Genomic DNA, 11,444 nt, shown 5'->3' with positions numbered 1-11,444 from the left:
ACCTTTCTCCAGCCTTTTTCAGCCTAAACGGATATAACCATCGGACCAATTGGTATTGCAGTAATTCCGTCTGCTATATTCAATGGCATCGCGATACTCAAGCGTCTGGAGTAATTCATCCATCGGTGCATGTCTCGGCTTTATATATCCGAGCATCCGAGCGTAGTCATAATGCTAATAATGAATGCGCATGATATACGGAAATGAGTCATGAAAGGTAGCTTTATATCAGCAGCCTCCAAAGCGTTGTAACGCATATGGAGAACAATTAGCAGGCCTATAGGTATTGATGCGGCGCTGTTTCATACATTCAATATGAAAAAGGGTGTCATCATGAATTGTAATTATGGGCTGTATCCAGGAGGAAACGGGCTTCTTTCTAGCGCTCCGTAATCCATCTGTAAAATATTCGGGGTGAACTGGGATGCTGATTATCTTCAGGATGTTAAGCCGGTAAATTGATTGCTGTCATAACGAAATAAATGGCCTAAATGGAAAACAGCCGATTTTATGCATTTAGGCTATACAGGATAGCCTCGTATAGGCTACCGCTACCACATCATGGTGGGATGTGCCAATCATCCTGGAAATGATGTAGGCCTAATTAATAGATTCAATACAACCTTTACGCCATTTGATCATTTTCTTTGGCACAGGTTAGCCTATTTGTCGCTCAGGCTGTATGCCGACTGCAAGGCGTTTATTTCCTATCAACACCCCGCCGCCCCCCCTCCCATAAAAACAGCTGGACGGTCTAATGCACGGCTACATCTCATGTAACATATAGCACCGTGAATTTTAGCCGCTGCTAAACGATTTAGCATCTTACCCTTTCCATGGTCGAGAGAGAAAGAAAATAAACGACTATCATCCCCCGGTTCACTCCATCAGAGCATCTGACCGACGGAGGCTGCAGGCTATCCCCGTTAAAACCCGGTTGCCAGCCTCCCATCCCCTCCCTCTCTCAGCTGTGGGAGCGACGGTACACCTCAGCCTGAGCGGCTGCGTCAATGGTCCACAATAAACACATACAGCTTCCGGGCAAGACTTTCAGAATAAAATCCAAAACGGTTTTGTCGTTCCGTCACAAATCTCCTAGCAACCATGCCTGGTGCCATCATGGAGCTCAACTAGTATGTATTGAGACATCACCCAGGAGTCTGCAGGTTTTCAATCCAACCAAACTGTGCTGTGTGAAAATAATGGTGAAATATGTAGCCTAAAAAAGAAATGAAAAGGGTGGTGTTGTGGGTGTCGGTCCATTCACTCTCAGGTAAAGTCAATATCTAAAGTAGATTTGTTTCCAAATTCAGGGTGTGATTCAGTAACAGTAGCCTAAGTCTTGTCTGGCTACTTCAAAACACTGATTTGGAGCTTGAGAGGTGTAAGTTTGGTTTATAGCTAACCTGCAACCTAATTTAACAAATCAAATAATATTAATGAGAAGTTTCTGAAAAGTTTATTCAGGTGGAAGTATTCCCATTATTTTTATTTTATGAAGCAAAAAGACTGACAAGAACATTGGACATCAACGCTATTTTCCCGTAATCTTTCTAATTAGTGAATGGTAATGAACAATACATTACTTTTATGAGTAATGAGAGCACAGCACTGGTTGCAAGGTTGTTGATGTTTTTTTTTATGCATTTATATTTTTAGTAATAGTGCTTTTATTCTGAAGGCAGAATATCTTGCTTCCGGTCTCGTTCTGGTTGCCTCTGGCTAGCTTGACAACCTCCCATCGTTTATCTTCCCTCATCTCTCCTTTCTCCTAGGAAGATGCTGGGTCTTAAAGGAACAACCTGCTACCGGCTTCGGCTGTGTAAACCCTCACATCCTCACACTTCACCCGTGACGGTGAGCCTATTGTATTTTTGTAGCCTACGTTAAATCACAAAACCAATACACAGTATCAATGCAGTTACACGTGAAAATTAATTCTTCAAAATATATAGGCTATATGTGACATTGGAAACCATAACTTGTGGCTTGTGAAACAAGTGCACCCTCTGGTGCCTTCATGAGAGAACTGCAGTGCATTTCCCCCATGGAAGGTTTCAGGGCAAATGTGTAGATTTAAGGCAAACATCATGGACAATTATTTTTGTAAATTTGTGAAATTGTAGGCTATGCTATGAGAAATTCTCAAAAGGTCACACCCAGCAACGAATAACTTCATAATTACCCAAACATTGACTTTTGTAAAAACTTGCATTAAGGCTTTTTTAGGTCTGTAAGGCCTATTGTGAGAATTAAATGCACTTATTATAATAAATTAAAACATTTGGATACAGCAAGGATTTATTCCCTACAATTAAATCACCCGCTATTCATGGCAGAAGTGCCAGTAAAATTCAACCAGTCACCATGGGCAGTCAGTGAAAGGTCTGTCCCGCAGCCAATCGGTGGCTAGGGAAGGCGGGGCTTAAAGCATGGGGTTGGGAGGTTGGGAGGGGGTGGGGGGCTGAGATGACGTAATGTCCTCCTGGAGAGTGATGTAGACCCTCCACTGAAATTCAAAGTGCATCCAAATTAAATTGGCAAAATATTATGGAGAGATGGAGGAAAGGAAGAAGGACGAAATATCTGGAGAGAAGAAAGAAAGAGAGAAAGAAAGAAAGAAAGAAAGAGAGAAAGAGAGAGAGCTGACATCCATCTTCTCAAAAAAAAAAAACATGCACACCCACACCATGATTTAGCAAAAGCCCTCTCACTGAATAAAGTCCATTACTGATGAGACAAATCAGTGAAGACTGATGGATGAGTCAGCGAATGGAAAACTCTCCAGTTTACCAAACCAAAGACCTGATTAACTGCTGCTGAAGTATCCAACATGAGGTGCAGGGACCCGCAGATAAGACAGCAGCAGATGAAAACTTACTTGGACAGACTGGATAAAGATTTTAAAAACATATGAACAGGCCAGAGAGGAAACATGCCCACACATTGATTTGGCAAAAAATAAAAAATAAATAAATAAGGCGTGTTACTGACAGTTCAGCACAGCGTCCAAAGTCAGGAGTCCTACACAGTCTGGATTCCAAAATTCCAGACTTTTTCCCAGACCTTGATTTCGTGATTTGAAGATTTTGGTGTCCAGTACACAGACAGAAATACACACAGAACTCGAGTCACAATTATACTTGCGTGAGACTTGACTTGATGCATGAAGAGAAGACTTGAGACTTGACTTGTCTTGTACTTTGATGACTTGAAAAGGTTTCTAAAGTCTTGACTTGAGATCTTGTGTTTGTGTAAATGACTCAGATTGAAAGTGATGAGATTTGTTCCAGCAGACGACTGAATTTAAATTGTGTTTTCTGAATTTGTATGGAATGATTGAATGTATTGAAGTTGAAACTGATTATAGAAATCAAACTCACGATGCTCTTACCAAGTTTTTATCCTATTAAAACCATATTGCACTGAAAAGTCCTAGATATTTAGTTTTCTTTCAGATATTAAATTGATACAGGACTCTTGATTTGTTCTGACTTGGTGTTCTACATTTAGACTTGAGACTTGACATTAATGACATGGACTTGACTTGAGACTTGTGCCCCAAGACTGACTTGGGACTCGAGCAAAGTTGACTTGGTCACACCTCTGGTTTTATTAAATGTCAGGGCTTCCAGTGAGGACGATGCCATCTGCGGCTCACACATCGCACCACTGAGTTACAAAGCCCATTAAGAGAAGTCAGTAGATCCCGTTGTGTCACACAGGCATGTCGCCTCAATTCCTCTAATTCCTGGCATTGTTAGTCACAGAAAAGCATCTTGAGGGACATTTGGCATTTCCACATGTTACCTCCACCAACACTATGCAATTGTCAAGATATGCCAGTTCCACAAATCTACGGATCTTCACCAAAAGTTAATAATTTCTTCCATGCCACATTATCAACTTGTTTCACATTTTCATGACTGGACCTGAAATGGGACATGGGACCTGCCTGTTCAAATTCTCGCCACTTTTAAGCATTTTAGCCGATTATCTCAACACCACATGGCCAGCCAGCTCTATATCTGTTCAGTGGCCATTAGTGCTGCCCTTCTACCACTGGACCAAGTTTTGGAAAAATTGGCAAGGCGGATATTGCCTAAACTGGAAATGAGCTCTCCAGCGCTCCGTAGTTTACATTGTATAGACTAATTAATCAAAAAAATAATTGATAGATTAATCGATAATGAAAATAATGTTTAGTTGCAGCCCTACTGGAGATCATATCATGATAAACATAAACTCTTACGACAGGTCTGCCTGGGTGACATGACCGCAGTGACGGACAGGAGGCAGCTGGGGGAGGAGGGGTCGGGGGGGGCGGGAGGGGTCAGAGGAATGCTGATAGGAATGCCCTGTGCGGCGGCCAGGGGGCCAAACCTCAGGACAACAACAAGGAGCGTCTCGTCCCGGGGGGTCTCACCGGACAACAGGCCCGGTGAGACCCGGGGAGGAGGCTGAGGTCACACTGCAAACACAACTGAACAGGGAGCCAGGACTGTGTGATACAACACAGTTCAACAGAAAACCAGCACTGGAGAAGAGATTGAGCAGTAAAGATTGATGGATGAGTTACTAGACGGAAAACTCTCCACATATTACCTAATAAAAGATCCTGAGAAATTGCCTCTCAAATATGTAACATTTGGTGCAAAGACATAAAGGCAACTGTAACAAATCATCTCTAGGTTTCAGAAAGCCAAATTTAAGACTTTTTAAGACCTTTTTAATGCTCCCTGGAATTGAATTTAAGACTAATTTTAAAAACCCAGAAAAAGAAACAAAGCTAGAAAAACAGCCTCTTTCTGACTGAACATAGCTAATGAAAGATTTGAAAGTATGAATGAGCAGGATAAGAAAGGTATAGATGCACATATCCAGTGATTTGAGATCTTTATTCGACTGTAGACCACAGAAATGAACACCGAGAATAATATGCTATATTAGACATGCCAATCTGTCCAAATTTATACATACAGTTCACATAATTCAGTCTGCAGAACCCATCTGGATATCTGTGTCAGTGCAAATCAGAGAGTGTGTGTGTGTGTGTGTGTGTGTGTGTGTGTGTGTGAAGGCTGTCAGAGCATGCTGCATTAAGTGTGTATAGGCAGATTCTGTGGAGGCTCTGCAGGCAGATTATTCTGGCCGTCGGCTTCTTGCTCAGCTGGGGCTTTTGCTTCTGGAACAGAGGGTAAGAGACATTCACCTACTGGAAACACTTAGGACAGAAACCCACGGCAACAGTAACAGCTATGGCAGACTCCCTCTCTACAGCCTCTCCGCTCGTTTACCTTGATCTTCCAATGTTTGCGTGTTTTGGTGGAACTGTAGCTCTCCGTTCGGACCCGCAGGAGGCTGCCCCCCCGCCGCCTGCTGCTCCTTCTGTCTCTGAGACATCTCTAGAACTGCCTGAGGCAAAAAGAGACGACAGATGTGTTAAGTCCCGCAATTTTAATCTGTACATCCTACAGTGTTAGGTTATCACAGACTGTGATGGAACGGTCACCTGTTGGTACTCTCTCCTCTGGGCCTCCAGGGCTTTGCCTCTCTCCTTCAGCAGCTCCTGTTCCTGCCGCAGCGTCTCCGCCCTCCTCTTCAGCTCCTCCTCTTTGTCCCGTAGCTCCACCTCAAACCGCTGCAGCTCCGCCTCTGTGTACACCGGCTTGGTGTCGTCCAGAGTCTGGAGGGAGGGCAGGGAACATACGTGTGGTTCTAATGTAACATAGCATGTACACTAGTGTTCGACCGATATGGGTTTCTGAAGGCCGAAACCGACACCAGTGTTTTTAGACTGAAGCTGCCTATAGCCGTTATTTTGTACCAACAGTTCATATCTTTAAATTTGACTATTTTCATGCCAAAAAATCCCAAAAAGCACAAGGATTCAGTGTTTCCCCCCAGATTTTCATTCTTGTCAGGGTGGGAAAGCCTTTGAAACAGCATTTAGACCATCATGGGACACTAAAACCTAGGATAATAATAATAATAATATCATATTTATGTATACGTGGAATCCAATCTAAGTGTCGCATTAGAGTCAATTCAGGTTAGGGGTTTGTCATAGACAACCAGTAGAGTATTGATCAATTATACAATAAATATGTACTCAAACACAAGCTCTATCATATCCATCATACTGGAGATGGAAGACACCGACTGGCTGCTATCTACTTTTTAATAAAAGGCCAATATTGGCTGGCTATATCTGTTGAACCCTATTGTACACACGCCCTTATTTACCCAAGCAAGCTAACTGATAACACATTTTTATGTACAGTAATCGCTTGTGGGAGCAGTTGCAAGGGAGCGAGTTGATGAGGGAGAGGAAAGCATTACTCATCCAACTTCCCCCACCCAGATTTTCCCAGCCGGTCCTGGGATTTGAACCAGCGACCTGCTAGTCACAAGCCCACTCCTCTAACCCTCAGGCTTCCTCCGGGGTCTTTACCTCCCACTCTTTGGGATTGTTGAACTCCTTCTTCTCCGTGGATTTGAGGAACTCTTCCAGGCTGACGAGGCGATCTTTGTTTGTATCCACCTTTTAACAACAGGAAGATAAACAGAAAGTACACCAGTCAGCAAAACAGAGATGGTTGTGCTACAGAAGAGCAGGCAGGGAAGATTTTAAAAACGTAATGGTTAAAAAAAACAATAAGACTCACGTTCTTCATGACATGCTCCCTCATTCTCAGCCTCTCTTCCTCCATCTCCATCATGTCATCCTCCTCGTTCTTCGGGTCATACACCTTCTCCAGCTGGAAGAGGAAAATTAACATGTCAGATACAGATATAGAGAACAGCATCATATTACAGGGACACTGTGCATATTACTGATGTCAGGTTAAAATCTTGTATATTCAAAAAGTCAACCTTTTCAGTAACAGGGAAAACAGCCTTATTTTCGAATTAATGACCATCCAATTTTTACATTTTGTCAAATTTGGGGTTTTGAATGGGTTTCATGGACCCTCAGGTAAGGAAACCACTTGCTCAATCTATAACTGAGCGTGTAAAACTTTCAGTTTGAGTAAAAACATGAAAATCACCACAATTGTTACGAGGTGACAGCAGCAATAAAGGGCTCCTTACCTCCTTAGTGAACAGAGCCTCTAGTTCCTGCTCATCTAAAACACCATCTTCATTTGTATCTAAAAAGCAGAGACAAATTAGAACACATTTTTTTCTATTGCGAACATACAAAGTGATAGAAAACAGAAATACAAATAGTACAAAGATAAAAATAGTTCAGACACACAAATAGTACATTGTGACAGAAAAATGAGACAAAGGGGAAAATATCAGTCAAAAAGGGGTGAACCTATTCTTCATAATGAAAGAGGGTTAGGGATTAAAGAAAGAGGTGGTACTGACCATGCAGTTTGAAGAAGGTTTTGGGATTGAACTCCTGTGGATCCAGTCCGTCTGTCTCCTCCCACACTTCTCGCAGCTGAGCGACGCTACCCTGGATGTGACAAAAGAGAAAAACGTGTGAGAAAGATCGATTCATTTCCAACTGCTTCCGATGAGAACCGACACGGACGCCTCCGTACGTACAGGCACGTTGACTCTGGGGTGCTGGCGGTGTTTCTCCTTCAGCTCCTTCATTCTCTTCTCCTCTTTCTCCCTCTTCTCCTGGTCCAGGCCCTTCAGGTACTCCCGTCTCTCGTGCTCCTTCAGCATCTCGTAGCGTTTGAACTCCTCGTGTCTCTCGGCGTCGTAGTTCTCCAGGTCCTTGGTGGCCTAGACAGAGAGCCGACGAGACAGAAGCCGTCATCGTGAAACTCTTTGAAGCGGTTCTAAAACGGCAAACGCGTTTCCGTCCAGATCGCCACTCTTATACTGACGAAACATTTCAGCTATAAAAGTAAAGTGAGAGTTGTTTTGACCTGTAATTGTAGCGCCCCCCTTAGTCCCATCAGTGTCATCATCAGTGATGCTTGGTACCACTGTCAAAGGCAGTGGTACAATGCATAATTTCCGCAAGTTTCGTCAAAATCTGTTTAGTGATGTCTAAGATATCGTGTGTGACCAACAGGCGAATGAAAGAACAAACAAGCCAACAACATATGGTTGGACAGAGACTCTTTTCAACGTTGGGTATAAGAGAAAATTAAGAATTCGGGCTTTTCAGTTATAGTTGCAGGTTATTACCGTTGAAATTAGCAGCTCCAGGTCTTTGGCCTCAAAGGTGTTTTGATTGTGTGGATCCAGATGTTCAAACTGCTTCAGCAGGGAGGCGTGGTCCATCTGCAGACCTGGGGATCAGACAGATGGATTACAGGACATTTACCATGATTCATCAGTGAATCTGTGATCGGCTCTGGACCGCTCGGATCATCTGATCCGTGTCTGACATGACTTGAACATATTCCTGTATCTTTGTATATGAGCCAGTACAGGACATTTTTCTGTGCTTATGCTACTTCCATCTGCTCTGCATCTGTGCACATGATCTGTATACAATAAAGGGCAACAATGCACATTTGCATATTTGGACATGCACATCTGCAAGTCCTGCACACATTTCTGTACATATGTTACCTCCACTTTTAAATCTGTTGACGATAACGTGAACAGCTTGCCATGCATATTCACAAGTCTGAACACATTTCTGTATATTTGTTCTCCCATCTGTAGACTTTGTAATGTGAACAGCTAGAAATGCATACTTGCACATCCATTTCAACCTGTAACTCTGTCAATAAAGATGCTGTGTCTTTCTGTGTATTTATTAGTTTCTGTATTATTTGCAATACATGTTGTTTTAATGATTTGTTTTACTACCTTCAGAACTCTCGATTTGTCATATTTTTATCTTTGTCTTTTATTCTCTGCTGCCGCAACAACCCAATTTCCCCACAAATTTCATCAAATCTAATCAAATTGAATCTAATCTACACATAACGTGGGCAAACACACACACACACACACACACACACACACACTCTCTCACTCACTCGTCACTGGCCTAGAGAAAGGCAAACCCGCTCACTCTGTGTGTTGGTGCTGTCCAGTTTGGCCTTGAGCAGCATCCTGAGGCGGGACACCTCCTGCCTCTTCAGCTCGTCCAGGCGGGTCCGGACATGGTGACCCACCAGGTCCAGCTCCTTACTGAGACGCCCGTTCTGACGGACAACGCAATGCATCCAGATGAGAACGCATTCAATATCAAATACCTTTTAGATGAAGACGGTAGGCGTGTGTGTATGAGTGAGAATGAAACAGACAGAGAAAGAGAGAGAGCAAGAAACAGTAAGAGAGATGAATGCCAACCTTGATATCCTCTGTGTTGGCTGTCTGGAGTTTCTCTCTGAAGTGAGGGTCTGTCTCTAAAACCTCGATCACCTCTCTGAGATACCGGTCATAGTATAAGCCAGTGTCCTGCAACAGTTAAGGTATAATGTACAGGTTATCGGCAGCAAACACACACATACACCCACAAACACACAGAAACTGACTTCCTCGCATCATGAAAGTAAGTCTAATGGTAGATGTAGATGTAGATCTACAGTGGATATGAGTATGGAGTATTACCACATTCTCCTCCTGTTTTTCCTCTTCAACATGCTGGGCTTCCTGGTTGCCTCCATTGCGATCAATAGGCACCGACCAGACCTCGGCAGAGATGGATAGAAGCAGCAGCAGCAGCCAGCGAGGATTCAAGTTCATCCTCCTTCAATACATGCATGAACAACAATGAAGCTGACAATATTTCACCACTTTAATCTTACATCTTTAATTTTACAAGCCATAATCTTAGCAGATTAAGAATCAGTCAGTCAGTGTTTCCATGACAGCTAGCGCCGATACCTCCCGTTCTCTCTGGTAGGGAAAGAACCTCACGCCAAATTCCATTAAAAAATCGGTCATTTTCATACTTCCTTGCGCGATCTAAGACCTTTCACGAATCCCTAGAATCCACTCTTCAATTCGGCACACATCCAATTCACAAAGCAGCACTTTATTTCAATAAAATCTCCACTTACATAAATTGTTCGCCTGTTATTCCCACAATCTTCCAACCAAAATACACCACTGAGGACCAATTCTAAAAATTTACATTTTAGTAAAATACGTGTTCCTTGGTGGATCACGTGTATGCCGAATTAACCAGAAGACCTTACGCATTCCTAAAACGGATGACATTATTTTCTAAGAACTGTGTGTATTTGCTGATAAGCAAGGCAACATTGAACTAGCAGATGTCTTGAATGGAGTTCGGCGATGAGGTCTATTCGTACAAGAGAGAATGGAACGTACCTTGCCAGCTAAATAAACAGGGTCGGTACAATGTACGGCGACAGTAGCCCTACACAAAAGCACGTATAACACAGTTTTACCGTGAAGTTACTATGAGATATTTTTTCGTGTTTGACTGTAACGTTAGTTAACGGACGTCGTGGATGCGGATAAGGCGTTACAGAGAAGAGGACGTAGCACAAAAACGGATCTTCCCGTAGCTGCTGTGGTCACCTATAACACTTAACCCAAGTAAATGTTTAATTTCACAACGTTTAAATATCCTTTGACAATTTTAATAACATTATATATGATTTACAGGTTCCCTTTATCCTTTCCCTGGAGTCATAGGCTACAAACGTCTGCTTCCTGACTGTGACTCGATGTTTTTTTTTAATTCACTACATAAATTCTTCAGATATCAAAAGTGTTCTCTCAGAAAATGTTATAATACAGAAACGTCTCTCAATATTCTCCTACCGTATGTGTTATTGTTAATATCTGACCCAATCCTCCAATGTATTGCCAAACCCGAAATGAATTTTGCGTCGGTGGAAATTGACGTCATACGCACGAGACGATTGAACAACTTTGACTTTTGCTGCCTTAACGTGCTGTCGGAAATATTGCAATTACGATTCGGAAGCACATGAACGATCCAGTCGAGATTTTCTGTGATTGGTGCAGCACAAAGTAGCCATATAACACTTGATTTATGACATAAAGCAACAGCCATCAAGAAACTGCTTTTTGTTTCAGGGTCCATTTTGTTATTATTTCCCACCAAAAGCAGCTGAATGCGTGACAACTAGTATTTACGACTTTTGATGTCAGAACTAGACAGTTACAAAGAGCACTTGAAGGCAACATTATCCCTCTTCTTGAAGTCTAGCAGTCTAGGTTAATTGTAAATAATACATGGATGCAAAGTATGTACAAACATTTTTAATTGCTTTGAAAAATAGATTTGTTGTATATTTAATTCAGTACCTCATAACACAAAGACAAAGCCATGGCGGATTGAAATAAATTAACATTAAAAGAGTCCATGCAATTGCACACGATAATAAATAAAATGTATAAATATAATGCATCAAAATGACATCTAGGCCTAAAATAAAATTACAGTTGCAATCACAATGAAATATATCATAAAATATGGCACAATAACAATAACACAATAATATAATAATAATAAA

The 11,444-nt window shown here is 42.1% G+C and overlaps 1 protein-coding gene across 2 annotated transcripts; it reads right to left on the bottom strand.

Annotated features, from left to right (window-relative positions):
• Positions 1 to 4,879: 4,879 nt before the first annotated feature.
• Positions 4,880 to 10,827, bottom strand: nucb1 (nucleobindin 1). Of its 2 annotated transcripts, none has more exons than XM_071907595.2 (13): positions 10,726 to 10,827; positions 9,541 to 9,679; positions 9,280 to 9,387; positions 8,999 to 9,131; positions 8,158 to 8,261; positions 7,561 to 7,746; positions 7,378 to 7,468; positions 7,096 to 7,154; positions 6,669 to 6,761; positions 6,455 to 6,544; positions 5,513 to 5,686; positions 5,298 to 5,415; positions 4,880 to 5,185 (listed from the first exon to the last, which is right to left on the bottom strand). In XM_071907595.2, the coding sequence occupies exons 2-13, from the start codon at positions 9,673 to 9,675 to the stop codon at positions 5,100 to 5,102; spliced, it is 1,377 nt and encodes a 458-aa protein (XP_071763696.1). In that variant the 5' UTR covers positions 9,676 to 9,679; positions 10,726 to 10,827; the 3' UTR covers positions 4,880 to 5,099. The 2 variants fall into 2 exon arrangements, with proteins under 2 accessions (XP_071763696.1, XP_071763697.1); XM_071907596.2 differs by having other exon boundaries at positions 4,880 to 5,182.
• Positions 10,828 to 11,444: the final 617 nt, after the last annotated feature.

The sequence above is a fragment of the Centroberyx gerrardi genome, chromosome 7 (assembly GCF_048128805.1).
Source record: "Centroberyx gerrardi isolate f3 chromosome 7, fCenGer3.hap1.cur.20231027, whole genome shotgun sequence".
NCBI classification, from domain to species: domain Eukaryota; kingdom Metazoa; phylum Chordata; class Actinopteri; order Beryciformes; family Berycidae; genus Centroberyx; species Centroberyx gerrardi.
This window is presented reverse-complemented; position numbering and strand designations above follow the sequence as displayed.